The sequence below is a fragment of the Thamnophis sirtalis genome, unplaced genomic scaffold, assembly GCF_051295495.1.
Source record: "Thamnophis sirtalis isolate CommonGarterSnake01/CBP01778 unplaced genomic scaffold, rThaSir2_p1.2 scaffold_13, whole genome shotgun sequence".
Lineage (NCBI taxonomy): Eukaryota > Metazoa > Chordata > Lepidosauria > Squamata > Natricidae > Thamnophis > Thamnophis sirtalis.
Genome location: NW_028261393.1, coordinates 7,167,014 through 7,192,129, shown reverse-complemented (window position 1 = coordinate 7,192,129; position 25,116 = coordinate 7,167,014). Strand labels below are relative to the sequence as shown.

The 25,116-nt window shown below is 45.9% G+C and overlaps 1 protein-coding gene and 1 long non-coding RNA gene across 2 annotated transcripts in view; one reads left to right on the top strand and one right to left on the bottom strand.

The window, feature by feature from the left end:
- Positions 1-25,116, bottom strand: part of LOC148042948 (uncharacterized) — a 281,857-nt gene that overhangs the window by 135,182 nt on the left and 121,559 nt on the right. The gene's annotated exons all lie outside the window — the stretch shown is intronic.
- On the top strand, positions 568-19,561 carry LOC106545120 (heat shock cognate 71 kDa protein). The gene is made up of 9 exons (XM_087728256.1): positions 568-726; positions 5,963-6,172; positions 8,785-8,990; positions 10,236-10,388; positions 12,298-12,853; positions 14,974-15,176; positions 17,138-17,336; positions 18,089-18,321; positions 19,012-19,561. Exons 2-9 carry the CDS (start codon positions 5,968-5,970, stop codon positions 19,201-19,203), a joined length of 1,947 nt encoding a protein of 648 aa, XP_087584382.1. The 5' UTR covers positions 568-726; positions 5,963-5,967; the 3' UTR covers positions 19,204-19,561.

Genomic DNA, 25,116 nt, shown 5'->3' with positions numbered 1-25,116 from the left:
CCTGGGTCCGGGTCAAAAGGGGTCATGTGAACACGCAGACGCCACCGTTTGCCCTTCTATACACGCTTCTCCTGCCCTCAACCTCCTTTTGCAACCTTCCCCCTTCTTCTCCGCACCCGAATAAAATTAGAAAGTGAAGTCAGAGGGGCCCCCAGGGAGGGAGACGGGGGGGGGAATGTTTCCAGCGGTGAAGCTTTATTTGGAGACGACGAGCAGGTTTTGTATCGCCCCCCCTTCCCCCCCCCAAATCTTCTCTCCTCCCGCGCGCGTGTAAGGGAAACGCGGGAGCGCGCCCCGCCGCTTTCCCCAAAGCTTTCTTGAACGTTCCAGACGAGGCGCGCGCCCGTTCCGGCCCGGGGAAAGCGGCGGCGGCGGCCGCGGGAACGCGCCTTTTTGCAAAGCACCCGCCGCCAGAGGCGAACCCGGATTGGACGAGGGAAGCAGCCAAAGTCGAGAAGGTTCTGTAAAGTGCGGGGGGGGGGGGAGGAGGAGGATGGGAGGAGGAGGAGGACGGGGGAGAATGTACTAGAAGGGGCGGGGTGGGAGCGGGACTCCTTGCCTATAAAGTCGTGCAAGAGGCGGGCCGTCGGGTTCAGAGGATTAGAAGGAAGCGTGTCCAAGGAGCGCACGGAAGGATTTTTATTTTGCCCGGCGGGTGGACGAGCACAAGGCAGGCGCCAAGCGCTTCGGAGATTCGGCGAGAGCAACGATTGCAACGAGCCAAAGGTACCTAACTTGGGCGTGCAAGTTTTTGCTAGGGGAGTAAAATTGTAGAGGCTATTGCATTGCATTGCACCCCCAAGAACCGTGCAAGAGTGTGCACGGCGCGGGGTATTTTGCTCCCCTCTTTTTTTCTTTGCAAGGTTTCGGTTTCTTCCCTCCCTGTGCAAAAAACCTTTTGCGCGCGGGTTAACTTACTGGCCCGCCGGAATCGCCCGCTCCGCTTTTGGCTGCCGGGATCGCGTTCCCACGACGCGCCACCTCCGTTGTGCATTAAATTGGGCCGTCTGATTCTTCTTTTTTTTCCGCTTTGCACAAGTTGGGCGTTCCCGGGGTGGAAGCCAAGCCCCGTTTGCTTGGGACCTCTCCCTTAACGGTTAAAAAAAAAAGCGGACTGGTCCGGGAGAAGCGTGTCGTGTGAATGCGGGCGAGGAGGAGTTTAGCGAAGGTTGACCCGCGCGTTTCCTGCGGGTCTTGAGGAATCGAAGAGCTGTTGCGTTGGGGGGCAAAAAATAAATAAGAGAGGACTGTGGTTTCCCCTCTACCGATTAGGCTGGGCTTTAAGCATCGTTGTGGGAGACGCGTAACGTGGGGACGGGTGACTCTCGGACGCGTGTGATCCTTAAAACACTTTTCGCGGAAAACTCCCCGATTTCTTTTTTGGATACGTCGTGGGAATGCCAAAGACAGCTTGCTTGTTCCCCGAGAAGAGAGACTTTGAAAAGTGTGGGGAGGGGGTTCCACATAGGCTACCCCCCCCCCCAGATTCCTACCCACCCATCGGGGAAAAAAGAAGGGGGGGGGTTGACTTGCAGCCTTAGGGGAAGGGACGGTTAATTTGCAAAAGTGCATTTTTTTTCCTCCCCTCCCTTTTTTGCACGCAGTTTAGTTGTTTGCAGTCTTTAACCCTTTGGCAGAGGAATGCAGAGGAAGCATCCAGAAGGTCTGGTCTCTGTCCGTTGGGAAGCTTTTCTACCCCCCCCCCTTCCAAAAAAGGGGCTGGTATCCAAGCTTGTTGGATCAAGTCTGAACCACAATCCCCCCTCCCTTTCTCTCTCCTCCCCCACCCTCTCCTTTTAAGTCATTTTGGGTTCAAGCATCTTGGTTAATTGCCCAGGACAATTCCAACCCAGAGTCATATATTTATATATATATATATATATTTATAAGGGGTTGATTCAGAATGATCAGCCCCGGGTGGGAATGAAAATGACACTTGCCTGGAACTGCTTGAAACCAATATTTTAATTCATCAGTAAATAGGCAGAGGGGTTAGATTGTGCCATTTGTCTTGTGGGGAGGGGATTGGATTTTTATTTATTTTTTACTAATTTTCTTATCCTCTCAATGCCACCGGCTTAGCTTAAAGCAGAGGTCTTGATTCAAACTTGGCAACTTTAAGACTTGTGGACTTCAACTCCCAGAATTCTCCAGTCAGCTGTTGGCTGGAGAATTCTGGGAGTTGAAGTCCACAAGTCTTAAAAGTTGTCAAGTTTGGGGATCCCTGGCTTAAAATCTTGCCTCTCTTTTGAAATTTAAGACCATGTTTGTTTGTTTGTTTGTTTTTAAAAGCTCAGAGCCTGAACTGCAGGCGTTTGCCTTCATTGTTTCTGTATGATTTAAAAGTTATTTTTATGACGCACTTAAGCCAGAAAAAGAAATATTTTCCACTGGGATAAGTGACTCAATGCAAAAGAAAACCTCTGGGCTGTTCTTTGGGACCTAACTTCTTTCTAAAATAAGGTTGCAAGATTTGGGGTGAGGTTATGATCTCCTTACAGGGATTAAGTTTTCAGAACTTAATTGTAAGGTTTTATTTTGGAAGCAAGCTTGTTGGTTTGGAGCATTGTGGGTTACTATCACATTAAAATTAACTAGGATACAGAGATTGTCACATTCTATGTCTCAGATAATATTATGCAGTTTGTTGTAAACTGTTCCTGTCCCCCGTTAGGGGTGTAGATTTCTACTAAAAGGACCTGCCGTAATATTATTTCCACAATCAAAATCCTACCCTCTCTATCTTTATAAATTTGTTTGGCCTGTATTGTATACAATGCTATCCCTCTCTTTTTTATTGTGCCAATGATACAAATAATTTCCCTAATTTGGTTGGGGGGATGGCTCCAATACCTGTTTGTGGTGTTCTTTTATATGCCTTTCTTGTAGTGCTATTATATCCAGATAGTAGCTTTGTAATTCATGAAGGGGAGAATTTATATCCATCAATGTTCAGTGATCGAATCTTACTTTCCTCTTACATTTCTCTGTTCATATCTTATAATCTTGGTCTTGTCGTTCCTGTTATCCTAGTCTCTTGGTTCTTTAGGTCTTTCCCAGTTTAGGCTCTGTTATGGAAATACAAACACAAGGCTAAGTCCCGAAATTGAGTTAAAAAGTTTAGAAAAATGGGTCAGGAGATTTGACCCTGTTGGCTATTTCTGTAAGCCTTTCCATCTAGTTTGGGGGCTGTTTATGAAAGATCTACCAAGAGATCTATAGGTCTCTTTCAAGAAACTTGCCAGCAATACAAGGGAGTTGGGTTGAATGTCTGGACGTTCTCAGAACATGGTTTGTCCTAAAGGTGTTCTTTTTTTCCCCCAAAAATCAACTGGACTCTCCTTCAGTTTTTGTTTTCCCTTTGAAAAGGTTTTTCCGCTTCTTATCCCAAGAACTGAAGAATAAATTTCTTTGATAAGAAGATATTTTCAAAAGGAAAAAAAAAAAACAAGAAAATCCAATTGCCTTTTTTTTCTTTATAAAGCCCCTTTAAGGGGTGGGATTGTCTAGTTTTCAGAATTATTAATAGGTTTTTTTTCCTTTTGGAAAGGTTTTCCGCTTCTTATCCAAGAACTGAAGAAGAAATTGCTTTGATGAGAAAATATTTTCAAAAGGGGGGGGGGGGGACCCAAGAAAGTTCCAATTGCCTTTATTTCTTTTTAAAACTCCTTTAAGGGGTGGGATTGTCTAATTTTCAGAATTATTAATGGGGTTTTCTTTTCCTTTCGAAGGGGGGGGGGGTGGGAGTCCAGGGTAGGTCAGATAAGTTGTAGAATGCTCTGCCTAATCTTGCTGGAGCTTCTGTAGCTGATCAGAATTGCTGCAGCATGCATTCCAGCCCACTGGTGGAGTTCTAGAAAAATCTTTCCTGTTCGAGAAACGGGTTTGGTGGGGAGAGGCTGACGCCAAGTTCAGTGGCGTAAGTCTTTTTTTTTTTTTTAAAGTGCAGTCCCTGGCAAAGCTGAGGTTTTTTTTTTCCCTCCCCCATATCTTATCTTGCGTAACCCAACAGCATTTTTTTAAAACCGTCTCTCCCGCCCAGAGGAACATTAACTTGGCTTGGAAACCTACAAGTTAGATCTTTACCGTTGCTAAAACGTCTTCTGTTATTTTCCAGCTTGACAGCTGTGTTTTTTGGAAAGGCAGGGCCCCCCAACCCTTCCAACGATACAACATCTGACTTTAAAGATTCTTCCAATTAACAATCACGCTCTAAAGAACCACATCTGTAGCTTCGTCTTTAACAAGTTTGGGCAATTGCATTTTTCTTCCATCGCATTCTTAAAAAGCATGCCCTGCGTTTGCTGTTTTAAAACGTGGCGGCATGCAGGAATAATTTTAAGGACGGCTAGGCGCCTGTGTCTACAATTCACTTCCAAAATCCAGCATATTTGGAAAGACACCGGATTGTGAGCATGTGCAGAATTCTTTGGCTGTTTTAAACTCTTGCACAGTTAAAATGAAAAGCGTTATTTAGGATTTCCAATTTCTTTTTTAGCTCCATCGCCAGTATAGTTAGTAAGCCGAGGACTACTATATGCCCTTCCTAATATTTCCTGCAGGGGGCCCCAGCCAATAAAAATACTTTGTGCATGCAATACATTTGCTGCACCGTAGCTAAACATGGAGTCATATTGCAATTTAAGGAAAAAATGGGAGAATTGAATGGCTGCTTTTTAAAAGGCTTGAGAGATTTAATCCATATCTTACCCCTCATCTCTGAGACTTTGGCCCATTTGCATCTTGACTGAGTTTCTTAGCCTATTGTTTATCCTGGAATGATAGCTCCCTATAAAGGTTTCCTTCGCACATATGTGCTAGTCATTCCTGACTCTAGGGGGCAGTGCTTCTCTCCGTTTTAAAGCCGAAGAGCCAGCGCTGTCTGAGGATGTATCCGTGGTCCTGTGGCTGGCATGACTAAATGCCAAAGACGCACGGAACACTGTTCCCTTCCCACCAAAGGTGGTTCCTCTTTTTCTACTTGCATTTTTACCTGCTTTCGAACTGCTAGGTTGGCAGAAGCTGGGACAAGTAATGGGAGCTCACTCCGTTACGCAGCGCTAGGGATTCGAACTGTCGACCTTTCTGATCGACAAGTTCAGCGTCTTAGCCACTGAGCCGCCATGTCCCACGAGAGCTCCCTAGATAGACATAAATGGGAACTATTTTTCCCCATATAAATGAACCCTTAATCTGGAACTTTGGCCTAAATTACAAAAAAAGGACTATTTTATCTTGTTCAAAAGTGGATCTTTGTAAAGATACACTTCCTGCTCTTTCCAAATCTTTGTGATAATCCAGAAAATCTAGTTCGCAAAGGTGGTGCAGAGCAAGTCTTGAAATACAGAGGGGATGTTTTTTTTGGCTAGCCATTCCTGTTTCTAGAAGAAAAAAATAGCTTGCCAAAAGAAGCCTTTATAAAACCCAAGCCACAGAACAACCTTGACGCTAAGTGAATATTACTTTCTACCTAGAAAACACCAGTCAACTACTAAAATTTCATGGAAAGGTACAGAAACTTCTCTTTTTTTCTTCCAAGAAAGCCAATTGTGAAACAAGGGCTTGGCAGAGCATGTCGAAATCATGCCTAACCAACCTTCCAAGTTTGCAAATTGCAAATAGGAAGACTGAGGCTGAGAAATGAGAATGCTCTCTTGAGAACTCATCCTATTCTTTTAATGACTCTGTAATCCCTTGTGGAGTGGGTTCTGGGTAACTGAATGGAGCTGTGTGCTTACTGGCCAGATGCCCTTCCTGTTGCCGATGCGGAGTTTGTTTTTTTTCAGCCATATTCTCAATGTGCCCAGAGAGAGAAATATCTGCCTCTACCTAGGATTGAACTCACAACCTCTGGATTGTGAGGCGAGAGCTCCACCTCTAGGCCATGGTGCTCTTTTGAATCCTCTCTTTGAGAACCCCATCCTCTGTTTAACCTGTCACGTGCCTCTTTTTTTTTTTGCAGGCAAAATGTCCAAGGGTCCAGCTGTCGGCATTGATTTGGGGACCACCTACTCCTGCGTAGGCGTTTTCCAGCATGGCAAGGTGGAGATCATCGCCAACGACCAGGGCAACCGCACCACGCCCAGCTACGTGGCTTTCACGGACACGGAGCGCCTCATTGGTGATGCTGCCAAGAACCAAGTGGCCATGAATCCCACCAACACCGTCTTCGGTAAGAGGGGGGAAATTGGGCCTGGTTCTGCCGGGACTACCAGGGTTCGAGGCCAGAGGTCTAAGAAATTATGGGGGAGATGAGAATCAAAAAAAATTGGGTGCCACTTAGTTTGGCAAAGGATGAGCATCTCTGCGGAGCGGCAGAGTTAGAAGACCTGGCTCACCTCCGATTTGATTGTTGCTTGTATGAGGGGGTGAGAGACGGATAACGTTGGTCTATAGACCAAACAAAGGACTTCCATATCAAAACAACTTAATTTATGTGCAACCAGAACCTGAAAATAACATTTAACACAGCACAGAACTTCCAACAAAACGGTTCGGTTGAGATCTGCATACTTGGGACTGATTGGGGTAGTGTCAAGTTTCTTAACGATGCTGTAATTGATTCATAATAACCAAGCCAATGTTTTAATACGAAAACCAGTGATTTATTGATAGCTTCATCTGGCAAGATTTGTTCGCGGTCAAATCTTCGCTTTATTTTATTTGCTCCTTACTTGCCTCCCATCATTCTGTGTCATAAATCATGTTACCCAATAGATACACCCCTCCCCAACCCAGCAGCTGTAATCTGAGATCCCATTCCAGCACTCCCACTCATTCTGTCCCCATGACAACACGGGAGAGTTGACAGGTAGATTGTAAGGGTGACACCGAAATATAATTTTATGTCATTTTATTCTCTTTTACATATTTATGTATTAAATTACATTGTTATCTTATCCTATATAACTATTGTGTTTTACCCTACTCTTTATTTTAAATTGTATAGGATTTTAATTTGGTGATAGATATTTGAACCGTGTGCTTTGATACGGCCTATGGGCTAATCAACAAAGCTTTAATAATAGTTGGCAAATGCCTATAGAAGTAATGAGAATGTCTTGAAAGGATTAAGTGTCTTTTGCCAAGGTTCAAGACAGTGATTGGGTGTCCAGGAAATTGGTTCTTTTGGATTCAGAGCAGTGAATGAAGAATGTTTAAGCTTTATTGCTAATGCAAGCAAACAGTTAAAAGAATACATAGCAATAGCACTTCACAGTGCTTTCCAGCAGGGGTCTCCAACCTTGGCAACTTTAAGACTTGTGGGCTTCAACTTCCAGAATTGAGCTGAAGTCCACAAGTCTTAAAGTTGCCAAGGTTGAAGACCCCTGCTTTACTGAATTCTCTAAGTGTTTTATTTATATGCAATATGCCAATATTTGTCATATTGCTCCCAAACTATCTGGGTCCTCCTTTTTACCCTGACCTTGGAAAGCTGAGTCAACCTAGAGCCCGTCGGGATCGAACTGCTGGCAGTGAGCAGAGTTAGCCTGCAATACAGCATTCTAGCCACTTTGCTGCCCACCGCATACCAAAACAAGATGATACCCAAATATCTCATAAACTGGGGGGCGTCTTGCTGCTCTCTGAGGTTGGTGGTTTTCTTGGAGACGTTTCCTTACCATACTCCGCGTCATCTGTTTCACTGTTTAATAAATTTATAGGCCGCCCAATCCCGAAGGACTCCGGGCGGCTTACAGAAATACATTTCAAAAATTAAAATAGAGAGAATAAAAACAGATTAAAAGATCACTTCATACACTCAATCATCATCAGTGCTAGAAAAGGAGTGGGATTTGCTCTCGTTTTTATATACTAGTAGATTGCCCTATCAGTGTTGGGAGTTGACTTGGGCAATCAAGGCTTGCTGGGAACACTGTTATCTTCTACTTGCATTTTTTTACGTGCTTTCAAACTGCTAGGTTGCCCGAAGCAGAGAGAAATAGCCTACCTCAAATTGCCAGAGTCTCAAATATTACCCGTAAGATTAATATTATTAATCTTACCATGCCAGCGGGGTGGCAATGTGACAGACATTGTAAATCAAGAAGTGGCAGATTTGATTTCTCCGTAAAGCGAAGTTTAGAAGTTCTGAGCTCTTTCAGAGCTGACCTGTTTGCTGAGTAAAGGAGGGAGGGAATCTTTGGCTGCAAAGCTTATCTTATCAGTGAAAGTCTTGGGACTTTCTGTTCCCATCCCAGAAAACACCTGCCCACCCATCCAAGGTCACGTCTTGCAGCTTTGTGACCACAGGGCATGAAGTCCTTGTGCCAGGTTTTAATAAAAAAAAAAAACACCTTGCTATTGGGCTTTCAGCTGGGAAATTTCTGCACAGAACTTAACACTGGAAATTAGCTGTCCTCTGCCACTGTTATCAAAAAGTTACTGAGAGTTTATTAAAATAAAAACATATTTGCAGCTCAGGGTTAAAGTGTTGGGTCCTCGGTGCTCTGAGCTTGGTTTTTTTGCCAACGTTTTATTGCCCAACTAGGTAACATCATCAGTGCTAGAAGTGAGTGACATTCGCTCTTTAGTTGCTTGCCCTGTCCGTGTTGATGGGAGTGGGCTTGTTGGTTCCGTGGGCCTTTGGTGTTTAGTCCTGCCGGCCACATGACCACGGAGACATCTCCGGATAGCGCTGGCTCTTCGGCTTTGAAACTGAGATGAGCACCGCCCCCTAGAGTCGGGAACGACTAGCACATATATGTGCGAGGGGAACCTTGACCTTATAGGTCTTTCTGATGAAAGTCCTTCAGTGTATTGAATGATCTCCCCCGTTCTCAGATGCCAAGCGCCTAATTGGCCGACGTTTCGACGATCCGGTCGTACACAGCGACATGAAGCACTGGCCTTTCCAAGTCATCAATGATGGGGGTCGCCCCAAAGTCCAAGTAGAATATAAGGGCGAGATGAAGTCCTTCTACCCTGAAGAGGTCTCCTCGATGGTGCTGACCAAGATGAAGGAGATTGCAGAGGCTTACCTGGGCAAGGTGAGTGGATACAAGGGCAGCCTTCTCAAGCCGTGGGTGTATCTGGCACACAGGAGAAATGAAGTAGAGGAGACATTAATTCAGTATACAGGTAGCCCTGTGACTACAACACTTCATTTAGTGACTGTTCAGACACTAGTGAAAAAATTGCGATTTATGACCATTTTTCACACTTGCGACCGTTGCAACCTCTCCCAAGTAAATCAAAGTTCAGGCTCATATTGATGACCGTTGCAGTGTGGGGTCCTGTGATCGCCTTATGCGGTCTTCCTACAAGTTCTTCCTGGGGAATCCCAAGATTCGCTTAACGACGGCAGTGGTTCACTTAACAACCGTTGCAAGAGAGGTTGTGAAATGGGGCAAAATTCAATTAACCGCCGTCTTGCTTAGCAATTGTGGTCATAAGTCGAGGACTTCCTCTCCTGATTTTAAAAAAAAATGGAATTTTCTCAGTTCAAAAACAAAAGAACTGACCTCTGGCGTGTTGCAAATTACATTCTATCCCAGGAAGGGCTAGGAAGAAGCAGGGGGTTTTGGAGGATAAAGAGGCCACCTCTTGAATCATGTTTTTAACTTAAGAGAAGAGGGGGAGGTTCCAATTGGAGATTTGCCGTATTTTTCAGAGTATAAGACGCTCCTTTTTCCCCTCAAAAAAGAGGCTGAAAATCTGGGTGTGTCTTATACACTGAATACAGCTTTTCTTGCCTCCCGAAACCCCGCCCCCTTTCACCAAAATGGCCATGCAGAGCCTTTAGGAGGCTTGCTGAGTGCTCTTGGGGGCTGGGAGGGCAGAAATGAGCGGAAAACAGGCTGGGTTCTCTCTTTTTTTTCCTTCTCAATTTTGCCCCCAGCATAAGCCTCTTAAAGGCTATGCATTCCCCTTTTTTGACAAAAAATGGGCCCGTTTTCGCGAAAATACTGGTGGTTTTTGCTTGTTTTGGGAGGGGGGGCACCCCCCAGAAGCACTTTCCAAGCTCCTCAAAGCTTCTTTTGCACGGGGGCGGGGAGAGAACGGGCCCATTTTCGGGAGGTCTGCAGAGTGCAAAAACTTTTTTTAAAAATTTGCCTCCTCAAAATCTTGATGCATCTTATACTCTGAAAAATGTGGTAATGCTTGCAAGTAGGAACAGCTTGTGGGATGAAGACCTTAATAGTGAGATTCTGTTTGCTTCCTTGTCTGAAGTGACATGGGAGAGGCACCATGTTGCTTTTTACTGACCTGATCTCCCCTTCCCTCCATCGTAGACAATTAACAATGCGGTAATCACGGTCCCAGCCTATTTCAATGACTCTCAGCGGCAAGCCACCAAAGACGCCGGCACCATCTCGGGCCTCAATGTTCTTCGCATCATCAACGAACCGACGGCAGCAGCCATTGCCTATGGGCTGGATAAAAAGGTAGGGATACAGTGTTGTTCCTCCATGCAATCGGTTGACTTTTATATAAGAGTCCAGAAAGAAACTTCTGGAGATCTCGGAAGATCTCCTAAGAACTTCTCGATCCCTTTTTGAAACTGATTCGATGGGGTTTTTTTTGGAGTTGTCAACCATCCCACGCAATTCATTTGGCAAATAAAAGACTCATTTGGGGCAGTTTTCGTGTTCCGGGATTACAATATACTCAGCTGGCATGGACAAGGAAGTATCAAAACCAATTCGAAAATGTTCCCGCGCCAAACAGCATAATTCAAATCAGATCGAGTTTATTACAGTCAAAGACTGTATGCCAGTTATCAGGAGCCGAGGTGGCGCAGTGGTTAGGGTGCAGTACTGCAGGCCACTTCAGCTGACTGTTATCTGCAGTTCAGCGGTTCTAATCTCACCGGCTCAGGGTTGACTCAGCCTTCCATCCTTCCGAGGTGGGTGAAATGAGGACCCAGACTGTGGGGGCGATATGCTGACTCTGTAAACCGCTTAGAGAGGGCTGAAAGCCCTATGAAGCGGTATATAAGTCTTAACTGCTATTGTTAAAGACCAGAAAAATGAAAACACTCAAGGACTTGTGGCCTGAGCTGGCAGCAGATTCAGACAGTGAGGAGGTTGGGGAGGAACATGGGCCAGTCCTGGAGTCTGGGGAAGGCTTGGACGAGGGCTCTGTGTCGGAGGTAGAAAGGGGGCCAGAGCCGTATGCCAGTTATCAGCTGCCTTCAGAGTCCGACATCAGCGAGGCAGACGAACAGCTGGTTAACCTTCAGGTCTTGACATAGTTGCAAGCTTCCAGTGGGCGTTCTTGCATTCCTTTGGTCCCCCTCCCCACATTCCCCCTTACAGTCCAATCATTCCCTCCCTCCATTGCTTCTTGTCTGGGCTGTGAATGAGGTTTTTCCTGCAAGTTATGTTTCAGCCACGACAGGAGGTTTTTTAATTGAGGTTTTTTAACGGCAAAATGAGTTTATTGGCACTTGGAATGTTTGGAATGTTTATTTAATTTGTATGCCGCCCTTAATCAGATCCTGATTTCCTAAATCAACTAAATGTTGGAAATGCCACCAGACACCGGGCTCATACCATCATATGTGGTGGAGCTGCGCAGAAGCAAAAAAAAATATTGGATTAAAATACATACGTGGCTGAAAAAGGGAACAAAACAACATATTGACTTAAAACCTGAAATATTTTTGCTGGGAATTTTACCAGAAAATTATAGTGCAGAAGATGTATATTTGATTATTAATGTTATAACAGTAGCTAGGATTGTGTTTGCACAAAATTGGAGAAGCGAGGAGGAGAATGCGATTAGGAAAATATTAGAACGTGCAGAAATGAACAGATTGACACTGTCTCTATCAAAGAGAAAGAAGAAACCAATTATTATACAATTTGGGAATCTTTCTACCGGTGGTTAGAGAATAGACATAAGAATTAATAGGTAGAAGTTATCTAACGTATAGAAAGTGTATTAATAGTCATAACAGAGTTAAATAAATTACAATGGGTTTGTTATAGTATTAGATACTTAAGGTATGAAAATTAAGCTAAAATGAGATTAAAGAATGAATAAGATTGCATGTTTTAATGTTGGCACAAAATATTTATACCCAGATAACACACTGGTTAATTGAAAATGGGATTGTTTATAAAAGAATAAAATAAAATAAATTATAGAGAGCCCAGATCCTGATTTGCTAGATGAATCGGCTAAAGAGGCAGACCAAGATACCTGCAGAGTACTAGCATAGAAAATTATCTCTAGCATTTGAGCCAGTCTTCATCTACTTCGTATTGGTGGTCTTTGTCATAGGATACAGATACCCTTGCAAAATCAGTTTCCCGTTCTCAATTAATCAGGTTCCCTCTTTTTATTCAGGTGGGTGGCGAGCGCAACGTCCTCATTTTTGACCTGGGCGGTGGCACCTTTGATGTGTCCATTCTGACGATTGAGGATGGCATCTTTGAAGTGAAATCGACGGCTGGAGACACTCACCTGGGCGGCGAGGATTTTGACAACCGCATGGTGAACCACTTCGTGTCGGAGTTCAAGCGCAAGCACAAGAAGGACATCACGGACAATAAGCGGGCCGTCCGGCGGCTGCGCACAGCTTGCGAGCGGGCCAAGCGCACGCTCAGCTCCTCCACCCAGGCTTCCATTGAAATTGACTCCCTCTACGAGGGCATTGACTTCTACACTTCCATCACCCGGGCTCGCTTTGAGGAGCTGAATGCCGACCTCTTCCGGGGCACCCTGGAGCCGGTGGAGAAGGCCTTGCGGGATGCCAAGTTGGACAAGGCCCAGGTCCACGACATTGTGCTGGTGGGGGGCTCCACCCGCATTCCCAAGATCCAGAAGCTTTTGCAGGACTTCTTCAACGGCCGGGAGCTCAACAAGAGCATCAACCCAGACGAAGCGGTGGCGTATGGAGCAGGTAGGGGGGTCATAGAAAGCAGTAGGGTGTGGTGGCGGAATAAGAAACACAAGAAGTGAGGACCTTCTGCAAATTCTTCAGGAGATTACTGTCAACTAAAGTTGTCATGGTGAGGGAAGGGGGAGGAGCGCATTCCACGCATATGTTCAGCTAGATTACTGCAGCAGGTTTGGGAGGGGTGCAGGGAATGTGATTTATGACACAGACTGAGGGGAGGTAAAGTTCAGCTATAAGTCAAACAAAGCTCAGATCTGACTGCAAAAAGGCCTTGCCTAATGGTGCTCCAAATAAATGACGAGTTTTGTATTGAAACTTGGCTCGATACTCATGAATCAATTAGGACATTTTTAGGAAACCTGACAGAGAGTCAGATCTGAGCTTTGTGGAAAGACCTCATTGATGGAGAAGGTAGAAAAAACGGCCCTTGTAAAGATTGTGGCAGACCCGTGTTTACGTCAGGCGTATGGGCTTTTGTTGCCTTTCCACTTGGCTGGAGAATACCAATAGAGTTCAGCTAAACATCCATTTTAGGAGGCGACCTTGCTCATGATATGTGAAGGCATGGTTGGTTAAGCCATGCCTTATTGATTGTAGGTAAACCTGTTGTATGGTGTAAACCAGGGGGAATGGGTCCAGCCTTGGCAAATTTTAAGACATATGGACTTCAATTCCCAGAATTCCCCAACCAGCTATGCCGGGAGTTGAAGTTCACAGGTGTTAAAAGTTTCAAAAGGCTGGAGCCGAGGTGGCACAGTGGTTAGGGTGCAGTACTGCAGGCCCCTTCAGCTGACTGTTATCTGCAGTTCGGCGGTTCTAATCTCACCGGCTCAGGGTTGACTCAGCCTTCCATCCTTCCGAGGTGGGTAAAATGAGGACCCGGATTGTTGGGGGCGATATGCTGACTCTGTAAACCACTTAGAGAGGGCTGAAAGCCCTATGAAGCGGTATATAAGTCTAACTGCTATTGCTATTGGACACCCCTGGAATAAATGGAGAAGAAACCTAGTGATTTGTTGAATGTTTATGGAGAATCTCAAGTCATCCAGTTCATGGTTGCCCCAAAGATGCTTTAAAAAAAAAAAACAAAAAAAAAAACTGGACTTAGTTTTTCCCTGAAGACATTTCGCTTCTTATCCAAGAAGCTTCTTCAGTTCTTTTTTTTTTTTTGCATTTTTTTATTTTTAAACATAAAAAAACCATAAAAAATTGTCATCTATACATACTGTAGAAAGTGTATCAGTTGGTTACAAAAGGTTTTCGTGCATCTCTTCCACAGTCATCAAGCATAATTCATATTAACTCAAGTATTTTAACTCAAATATTTATACATGTTACTCTTATACTTCCATTTATGTTTGACTATCATTATTTAAACGTCCTTCATCATAAACTATACCAAAATTTAATACATGACCACATACTGGCATTTCATTTAATATTTCTAAAATCCTCCAATAACACTGAATCCTTATGTCCTATTCTAGCTAAACATCCATAATATTTAATAACAGACTCTTCTAATCCTCCTTTCCGAATCACTGTTGGCAATTTTCATCTAGTTCCTTATATCGGTGGTTCCCAAACTTGGCAACTTGAAGACTTGTGGACTTCAACTCCCAGAATTCTCCAGCCAGCTCTGCTGGAGTTTGGGAACCACTGCCTTATATTATACTCATACATATATATAGGTTGTCATCATTATCATTATCCCTCCTTTATTTGACTCTATCCTGTATCATAACATTTCCCCCCTAATAATCAAAACTTAACTGTATCTAACTTAATTCATTTTTATTAACTTTTGTATATAATCCAAAAGGATTTCTAATCTTCCTTTCATGGGTACCATTCAATATTCATATCCAGTTATTACTTAGCATAATACTACACATTGTATACATTATTATCATTATCAATTATTTATTTAGTTATATCTATTATTACTAATTAATATTCTTCAGTTCTGGAGAAGCTTCTTGGATGACAAGCGAGACATCTTCAAGGAAAAAAACCAAAATCCAGTTGTCCTGCATTTGTTGCTTCTTAGGAAGATCCAAGTTAGCTCTTTCAGGGGGATGTAGGGTTAAATCTTCACCAACTTTCCTGCTTTGCTCTCCCAGCTGTCCAGGCTGCCATCTTGTGCGGGGACAAGTCTGAAAACGTGCAAGATCTTCTACTTTTGGACGTCACCCCTCTTTCCCTGGGTATTGAGACCGCAGGGGGGGTGATGACAGCCCTCATTAAGCGAAACACCACCATCCCCACCAAACAGACCCAGACCTTCACCACTTACTCTGACAACCAGCCTGGAGTGCTTATTCAGGTAAGCAACGTTGGATCGTGGCAGAATGGGGCTAGGAAGGGTGGAAGAACATATGGGTTGATTTGCTACCAAGCTGAAGACCACGGATCCCTTAGACTTCCTGAGAAAGCATAAATCACACTCTTAGTCCCCGAAACCCTCTTTTTTTTTATTTACATGGCTGTGAATTATGGTCATTCGCAGCCCGTAATGACTCTCAAAACAGTCTGCGAAGATTCTGACAGATGCCTGCTCGAGTTGCCACAGTCGTTCAGGGTATTGTTGATAATCACCCACCTTTGTCTCCCTTGAAACGCTGCCAAGGGAACTAATTGCCTATTAGTTTTGCTAGCACAGAGTCAGGATTTCTCAGAGCTTGAACCAACCAGATGAACTAATTGCGTCCTGCAAAGGCTCAAAGCCCGTTCGCTCCTCTTTTATGTCTTAAGGGAGGGGCCAATCATCCCCAAGCGCTTTACAGAGTCAGCATAACGAAGGCGCAGTGGTTCGAATGCAGCACTGCAGGCTACTTCTGCTGGCTGGCTGCAATTTGGCAGTTCAAATCTCGCCAGGCTCAAGGTTGACTCAGCCTTCCATCCTTTCCAAGTTGGGTAAAGTGAGGACCCAAATTGTCGGGGCAATATGCTAACTCTTATAAACCGCTTAGAGGAGGCTGTAAAAGCAGTATATAAGTCTTAAGTGCTATTGCTATGGTAGCGCAGTGGTTAGGGAGCAGTACTGCAGGCTACTTCTGCTGACTGCCTGCAGTTTGGCAGTTCGAATCTCACCAGGCTCAAGGTTGACTCAGCCTTCCATCCTTCCGAGGTGGGTAAAATGAGGACCCAGATTGTTGGGGGCAATAGGCTTAGAGAGGGATGGAAAGCACTATGGAGCGTTACATAAGTCTTTAGTGCTATTGCTAAATCTATCCACTTGGCTGCTGGCTGTCCCTTCCTCTTTCGTCACACCTTTCCCAGCATTGGAGTCTTATCCAGAGAGCCATATTTTTTTAACTTGTTTTACAACTCATAACACTTCTATCCTACATACACCCTTCCTTCTACCCCTCCAACTTTCATTTCTCCCTTCCAACAATCCCCTCTTCTACTTCCCCTCCCCCTCAGCCATTCCTTTCTCCCCTTCCCACCATCTCACCCTCCTTACATTCCCTTCTCACTCCCTCTTAATTCCCCCCTCTTCTTTCCCTCTACACCTCGCTTCGGTGTATTTCTAGTATTCATTGGTCTATTTGTTTTGTACTAAAACAAAAGAAAAATAAAAGGAGAAGAAAGAAGAAAAGAAAAAAAAGCAACAGTATCCAAGTGCATTCATTGTTCTGAAAATTGAGTCTATATTTCCACCCTCCCCCCCACCCACCCCCTGAACCCCCCTCCCTGACCCCCTTCCGAGATCCCAGATCCCATTCCCGGCATCGTTCTTTATCAAGCAAAGTCTGGAGTATATTGAAACCAAATAGATTAGAAGTTACAAAATAATTAAAAAAAAAAAAAAAGAACAAAAAAGAAAAGAATAATAAAAAGAAAAAAAGGGGGGAAACCCCCCTCCCAAGAAAGAGAAGTCAATAAACTCTCTAACATTAAACTCAGCTTCTCATTATTTTTAAAATCTTAAACAATGTCTTTACCCGCTTCCGCATATAAATTTTATACCTCCCATCCTGCCTTTACCCGTGTCCGCATATATATTTTATCCTCATCCATTGCTCCTCTCATATTTACTCCACCCTCGTGTAGACTCTCCAGATAATCTTTCTTAACCTTGTATTCAACCTTTAACCTTATTTGAATACAAGGTTAAGATTTGAATACAGAGAGCCATATTTTTGTCATCTAGATGCTGGATTGAAGGGTGGACTTATGCCATCCCTAAAGCCAAATTCCGGTGTTTTCTTTTATCAATTGTGCGTTGGAAATAAGGGCCTCCAGCTTGACTTTCTACCCTGCTCTTTTGTGTGCCCACAGGTGTACGAGGGTGAGCGTGCCATGACCAAAGACAACAATTTGCTGGGCAAGTTTGAGTTGACGGGCATCCCGCCTGCTCCTCGGGGCGTTCCCCAGATCGAAGTGACCTTTGACATCGATGCCAACGGTATCCTCAATGTGTCCGCGGTGGACAAGAGCACGGGCAAGGAGAACAAGATCACCATCACCAACGATAAAGGTGAGGTTTCGGCCCACGGACCCAATCGGTTTGAGGAATTGAAATCCAGCCCAACCAGAAAGTACCAGCTTTGGGAAAGGGTTGTACGCAGCTGTTGTGGCCCGCCAGTATGGCTGGCAGCAGATTCAGACAGTGAGGAGGTTGGGGAGGGACATGGGCCAGTTCTGGATTCTGCGGAAGGCTCTGACGAGGGCTCTGCATCCGAGAGATGGGGCCAAGGCCGTCTGGCAGTTATCAGCTGCCTTTGGAGTCGGACATCAGTGGGGCAGAAGAACAGCTGGAGCCTGTTCCCAGTGTGTGCATGTGTAGAGCTGCCAGGAGAAGGGAACAGTTAAGGAACCAAGGGTCAACTCAGGAGTAAAGACACAGGTGGACGGTGAATGGCTTCTCCCATAGAGAATGAAGAGTGAAAGGGTGGAGTTTGCGGGAGACAATTAGTTCCCTTAATTAGTGTGAAGATTTATCCGTGACTCTCAGAGACTCCTTACCAAGTATGTGCGTTGTGTTTGGGAGATATCAGCTTGGCAGCTCTCCAAGCCTGATAAGGTTTGTGGTGGTGAATTCACCCTTGAAAAAGACTGTTTGCGAGGGCTTTGTTGGAAGTGACAGAGAATAATTCACATTAGTTTAATAAAAGCGGGTTTTGTCTGGACAAGGAGTCTGTGGTTTGACGAAACCTCGGTCAGAACAGCAGCGAGCCTGGTGTGGCTTCAATCTCCCGATTAACTCCTTTTTTTTCCTTTCCACTCCAGGCCGTCTTAGCAAAGAGGAGATTGAGCGTATGGTCCAAGAAGCAGAACAGTACAAAGCTGAGGACGAGGTCCAGAGGGAGAAGATAGCTGCAAAGAACTCCTTGGAGTCTTTGGCCTTCAACATGAAGAGCACAGCAGAAGACGAGAAGCTGAAGGACAAGTTGTCTCCCGAGGACAAGCAGAAGATCCTGGATAAATGCAATGAGGTCATTTCCTGGCTGGACAGGAACCAGGTGAATGAAGGGAGCAGGGAAAGGCTTGGGGGGGGGGTGATGGTTAAATCAGATCTTTCCTGTTCAATTGCTTCCATGGGGGTTCTTCACAGAAGTGTAGGATAAGTGTAGACTTTATAGATATACCAGCCATTTTTCCTGATTCTGTATTAGGTTGGAGCCCCCTTGTGGAGTACTGTGAAGCTGTCACCTTGGCAACTCCACTGTGCTGTACGGTAGACGCCATCTTAAGGCACAACAGGCTGTATCCTAACACTCACATTAAGGCACACTATCATTGTCAAAAGTACTGTGATTTGACATTAGATATATACTTCGTTCCCTTTCATTTCAGCAGCCCAGGTGTTCCAGAGTTATGCTGGAACAAACACACACACACACACACACACACACACACACACACACACACACACGAGGTGTGTCTTACCCCCACAGTATTTTTTTCCAGACAGAAAGCCATCTTTGTACCAAGTTTGGTTGAAATTGCTCAAGGCATTCCTATAAATATATTGATTTATTTATGGTGCGTCTTATAGTCTGAAAAATATGGTACATGCATTCCCTTGATTGATTGGCACAAGTCTTTCTGAGTTTTGAAGGTTTTAGTCTTATTTCTTATTGGACGTTAGAACGAGACAGTCATTTTCTGCTTCCTTGCATTTAATGGTCCCGTTTTTTTCCCTTCCTCAGATGGCAGAGAAGGACGAATACGAGCATCAGCAGAAAGAGCTCCAGAATGTTTGCAATCCCATCATCACCAAGCTGTACCAAGGAGCCGGAGGGATGCCCGGTGGCATGCCGGGTGGAATGCCAGGGGGCTTCCCCGGAGCTGGAGGCGCCGGGGGCGGCTCTTCTGGTCCCACCATTGAGGAGGTGGATTAAGCTCCCGCCTCTTCTGAAGGGCCCTGCGAGAGGGACGGGGTGGGCGAAGACGTAAGAAGAAACGCAAGACATCCTTTTTCCAAGGAGAACCATCGTTTGGTTCTGCTTCATTTCAGCTGTTGCCTGCGGGCCTGTTCAGATTGTCTCTGTGTGTCCGTGCGTCTGTCTCTCCCTCTCTCTCTGCCTTCACACAGCTTCCCAACTTTGCTTTCTTCTTTCTCTTCCCCTTCCCGTCTTCTTTCACCACTCCGTTAATGGAGCTCCACCTCCTCCTCCTCTCCCTCTCCTGACTGCCAAATTGAGATTTCCAAATGACGTTCATGTGAATAAATTATTGCACTTTGGTCAACCCACCAAATTCGTGCCACTGTGGTTTGTTTTTGTCTTTGGAAAACGGCAAGTTGCCATGCACGCATGCACACAGCTAATGGCCGTTCAATTTGGGGGGGGGGGCAGGTGTGACGCAATTGCACTTGAGAGTTGGATGTTATCTAGAAGGGAAGACTTGACAGCGCCACAAGAGCCGTGGTGGCGCAGTGGTTAGAAGGCAGTATTGCAGGCAAACTCTGCCCACTGCCAGCAGTTCGATCCTCATCGGCTCAAATTGACTCAGCCTTCCGAGGTAGGTAAAATGAGGACCCAGATTGATGGGGGGCAATAGGCTGACTCTGTAAACCGCTTAGAGAGGACTGCAAAGCAGTGTATACGTCTTAAGTCAGTGTTTCTCAACCTTGGCAAGTTGAAGATGTCTGGACTTCAACTTCCAGAATTCCCCAGCCAGCATTCGCTGGCTGGGGAATTCTGGAAGTTGAAGTCCGGACATCTTCAAGTTGCCAAGGTTGAGAAACACTGAGCTAAGTACTATTGAAGTCCAAGGGGAGAATTCCATGATGGGCAACCTCTATCCCACTGGTTTAACGGGTCTCTTCCGGCCTGAGAACTGAATCTCCAAACAACAAAATGCAAAGGCTAACAGCTGCATATACGGAATGGCTTTACACACAGTTCTTGACTTGTAATAGTTTCGTTTCTTCGCCGCTCCAAGTTAACCACAGGACTGAAAAAAAGGGATTTGCAACTTTTTCACATCAGCAACATTAATATTTATGATGATTGTAGTGTCTTAGGATTATGGGATCACCTTTTGAGACCTGACAAAGTCAGTGGGGAAGCCAGATTCACTTAACAACCCGTTAAGTTAACTAAATCAGCGATTCATTTAACGGCCAGCAAGAAAGGTGGTAAAATGGGGCAAAATTCAAATGTCTCGCCGATGGAAATTTGGGGCTCAATTGGAAGTCGAGGGCTACCTCACGAAAGTAAAATAGTTGTAAGCCATTGACCCTGCGTTGAATGTGAGCTGCTGGATGGTCACGAGAAAAAAGGGGAGTGCGTAGAATTTATGGGTGTCCAAAGTGAAGAAAAAAATTTGCAATTCGCAATTTAATGGGTTTTTATGCTGCCCAATCCCGGGGGACTCGGGGCGGCTTACAAATACGAATGAAATAACACACGGGGGGGGGAGGGGGGAATACAAACAGTATTAAAAACACAACATACATCGGTTTAATTGGGGGTTGAACCTGATTTGAATCAGCAACCCCAGGCCTGCCGGAACAGCCAGGTTTTGGTGGCTTTTGGGAAGGCCGCAAGGGTGGGAAGGGTCCGGATCTCTGTTGGTAGCTCATTCCACAGAGCCGGAGCAGCTACAGAAAAGGCTCTCCCCTGACGTGACCCATCAAAACCACGCCCGATTAAACCGCGTCACTGACGTCATCAACAGGGCGACAACAGCCAGCGCGGAGAAAGAAGGGTGCTTTAAATAGCACTTTGAAAGCAAGCCGATTCAACTTAAGGTAAGGGTTCGGTTTAGGGTTAGCTTTAGGGTTAGGGTTAGGGTTAGGTTAAGGGTTAGGTTTATGATTAGGTTTAGGGGGTTAGGGTTAGGTTTAGGGGTTAATTTTAGCGTTTACAGCGTGCTTCTGTCTCCGCGCTGTTGTCGCCCTGTTGATGACGTCAGCTACGCAGTTTCGTCGAGCGCGGTTTAGTCGAACGCGGTTTTGTGGTGGAACCCTCCCCTGAGTGGTTGCCAGTCGGCATTGTCCAGCCGACGGCACCCGGAGGAGGCCTAACCTGTGAGTTCTTATCGGACGTTGGGAGATGTGTAGCAGGAGACAAGTCTCTCAGATATCCAGGTCCAGTGCCATGTAGGGCTTTAAAGGTAATCACCAGCACATGGTTGGTAATCACCAACCGGGTAACAAAACCTTTGTGGAAGAGGTTGCAGAGGAAAGTCCCGACGTTTGCAATTTCATCATCTTTAGTCCCGCTTTCCTATTGCCAAATGTACTTTGGCCGTCTTAAGAAATCAGGAATGTGCCCTTTGCAAATCAAAAACTGCAGTAATGAAGGCAAATGTACGTGTCCCAGGATAACGTTGCAAGAACCAGTTTTGGTTCATCACCGAGACCACAGATTTATTCTTACGAGCTTTTGGACTTTCTCACCAGAAGTGTGAAGAGGCTTCAGCACAAGTCTAAAAGCTCGGAAGACAAAACCTCTGGTCCCAGTGGCTTGACCCAGATTGGATCTTGCAAAAAGTGCCATTTTCATAATCAGATGTCCATACGTATTTTTCATTTTGCCACGGTGGTGCAGTGGTGAGAATGCAGTACTGTAGGCTACTTCTGCTGACTGCCGGCTGCCTGCAATTTGGCAGTTTGAATCTCACCAGACTCAGCCTTCCGTCCTTCTGAGGTGGGTGAAATGAGGTCCCAGATTGCTGGGTCCTGTATGTTGCTTAGAGAGGGCTGTAAAGCGGTATATAAGTCTTTTTAAGTGCTATTGCTATTTCTCTGCACTTGCTGTGTGAAATAGCAAACAGCACTTAGATTTATATATTGCTTCATAGTGCTTGTACAGCCCTCTCTAAGGGGTTTACAGTCAGCCTATTGCTCCCAACTATCTGGGTCCTCATTTTACCGACCTCGGAAGGATAGAAGATGTGAGTCAACCTTGAGCCCGGTGAGATTTGAACTTCCAAATTGCAGGCAGGCAGCAGAGGTAGCCTGCAGAAATGCCCTCTAACCACTGTACCACTATAGCAATAGCACTTAAAACATATATATATACAGCTTTCACAGTGCTTTTCAGCCCTCCCTAAGCAGTTTACTAGCATAGAGCAGTCAGCTGAAGTGCCCTGCAGTATTGCATTCTAACCACTGCGTCACCTTGCCTCTTACTTGGGTTACCCAAAATGATGCGCCTTTTGCTTCTCCTGAAATCCAAGCTCATTTTTAAAAGTATGACGTGAGTGAAAAGGATACCAAGGAGTGAAAGTGGCAGCCTCTTACGATGGGTGTGCTGCCCTGGAGAAACGCAGGCTGAATGCTGGTTGCAAAATCTGAAGCAACGTTGGTTTTGCAAAGAGCCCTTGGCAATGTTATCACCAGAGATCTTGGCAACAGGGCTTAAAGTCGACCATTGTTTTCCCCATGCTGCAGAAAGCTCTCCCCTCCTTAAAGGGGCTTTATATTCCTTAAAACAGGGGTGTCCAAACTTGGGAATTTTAAGACTTGTGGGCTTCAATTCCCAGAATTCCCCAGCCAGCCATGCTGGCTGGGGAATTCTGGGAGTTGAAGTCCACAAGTCTTAAAAGTTCCCAAATTTGGACAGCCCTGCCTTAAAATGTGTAATGCGATCATCCCTTGTCATTCGGCATCTTAGTTTTTCATTGTTACCCAACAACGGGCCAAAAGATTTGGAAACATCATCACCAAGGGATTATCTGCTCTTAACCATCCAGCTAAACCTGATGACTTTCTCACAGGGGGTAATCTTAAAATAGCATCACAAACTCCCACGAAAAGATGGAATGGTGGCAGCAAGAACGGAGTATCTAGCAATACAAAATGCGTGTCTCTGTTACGAAACAACTGGTTGGTTGTTTTCTTGGGGTAGCAGGTTGTTTACGTTGGAGTTTAATGGTGCATGAACTCAGGAATGGGAGAGTTTGCACTCCAGATGTTGCTAAATTACAATTCCTAGTTACAGGAGCCAACCTGGCGGACCTGGGAGAGTCAAGATGGTAGCCAAAACCATGTGATCAATGCTCCGCCCCTTTTTCAAGGGGGTTGCCTAGGAACAGGTCTTGGATTTTGTTAAGTATTCATAAGTTCATGAATATGTATGAGCCATGCAAATGGCTTCACTGTTCTTGTATTTCAGCACCATTGTGCTGGCCAGCAACAGCCTCCTGCGTCTGGATTGGATAGGACGCGAGGGAGGCTGTTGCCGGCTGAATGTTTGTTTCTGATTGGTTGAAGCCCGTGTATATAAGGTTTTGGCGGGCTGGTTATGAGTTGAATCGCTGTTATACTTAGCTTAGAATAAAGCCTGTTCTGTTGTTCACCCTGTGGTCGCGTCCCTCATTCCGAACCTTTAAACTGGCGACGAAGGTGGGATTAGCGATTCCGCGACACTAGGTGAAAAGAGAGAGACAGACAGTTAGCTGCCGTTCCAGACCGGCAACGAACGCTGCCTGAAGAGGAAAAAAATTTTTTTTGTGGCCTCTTGATATCTCTCCCTCAGGATGACATCTGCTTTGCCTCCATTCGCCCCTTTTGGTTCCGCCGGGGAATCATGGGAGGGGTTTATGGAAAGGTTCGAATGTTACCTGATCGCTTCCAAAAATCAGGCTCAAACCGAAGAGGAAAAATGCAGTTTTTTCCTCTCATGCTGCGAGCCATCTATGTTCGCCTCAGCAAGAGCCTTGGCAGCCCCACGGCCAGCATGGCCAGATTGAAGAACCACTATGCACCCACCCCGTCAATCATCGCCCGCCGTTTCGCCTTCCGCAGACGAGTCCAAAAACAGAATGAATCAATCAGCCAATTTTTGGAGGCTCTGCGGACGGTGGCTGCCCAGTGCGAGTTCTCCAACCTTGAAGAAAATTTGGTGGAACAATTTGTGTGCGGGGTCCGCGATGTCAACCTGCGGAGCCGCATGTTCCGAAATCACCGAATTACACTACTGCAGGCCGTGGAGACTGCCCGAGCCGCTGAACTGTCGGAGCAGTCCACGGCCGACATTGAACGATTGCAGATTGCCACACCGGACGCATCTCCACAAGCCCACATGGTCGAGGACGACATAGCTTATGAGGAGCAAGAAGAAGAAGTGGTGGCCCAAATGAGGACTGTGCCTAAGAGAAAGCCAAAGCCGCAACCTGCAGCCCAACCGGCGTCCGCAGCGCCCTGCCGGGGTTGCGGAGGCCGTCATAAGCGCCAGGCTTGCCCATTCTTAAATGCCATCTGTAACCGGTGCAAGGGCGAAGGCCATCTGGCCAAGGTCTGCAGGGCCCTATTGCCGGCACCTTCGTTTCTTCAATCGCCCAGCCGTCCCCAGGCGCAACCGCGCCGCCAGCAGCAGCGGCCACCGAAGAGAGCGGAAGATTGCTACCAGTCCACCAGCCAACCAGCTAATTTTGACAGTTCGGCGAGCCACGCCGTTGCAGGGGCCCGGAAGGTCTCGACCTCCGTCCAGCTGGAAGGTCAGCCGTGCCGGATGGAGGTGGACTCTGGCTCTTCCCGGTCCCTCCTGCCCTGGTCACTTTTTGCCAAGCTATGCCCTAAAGTGCCCCAGAAACGCCTAAAGCAATCTGAGGTCTCCCTAAGGGATTACCAGGGGAGGTTGATCCCTACGCTAGGATCCTTCCCTATCTCTGTATCTTATGGCCATTTCCAGGGGAAGCTACCCATCCTCATAGTCAGGGATGACCTGCCGGCCCTCCTGGGCCTGGACTGGTTCCCAGCCCTGGGATTATCCATTGGGGGGGTCCACCGGGTGGTTCCTAGCACACTCGAGGACACGTTAAGGGAATTTTCGGACGTTTTCGACGGCCAGCTGGGCTGT

Bases quoted from the DNA above. Each gene is read 5' to 3' on its own strand.
- LOC106545120 (XM_087728256.1), top strand. From the start codon at position 5,968: ATGTCCAAGGGTCCAGCTGTCGGCATTGATTTGGGGACCACCTACTCC. The intron at 6,173-8,784 runs GTAAGAGGGGGG...CCCCGTTCTCAG, and splicing joins TCCCACCAACACCGTCTTCG to ATGCCAAGCGCCTAATTGGC. The intron at 8,991-10,235 runs GTGAGTGGATAC...CCTCCATCGTAG, and splicing joins CAGAGGCTTACCTGGGCAAG to ACAATTAACAATGCGGTAAT.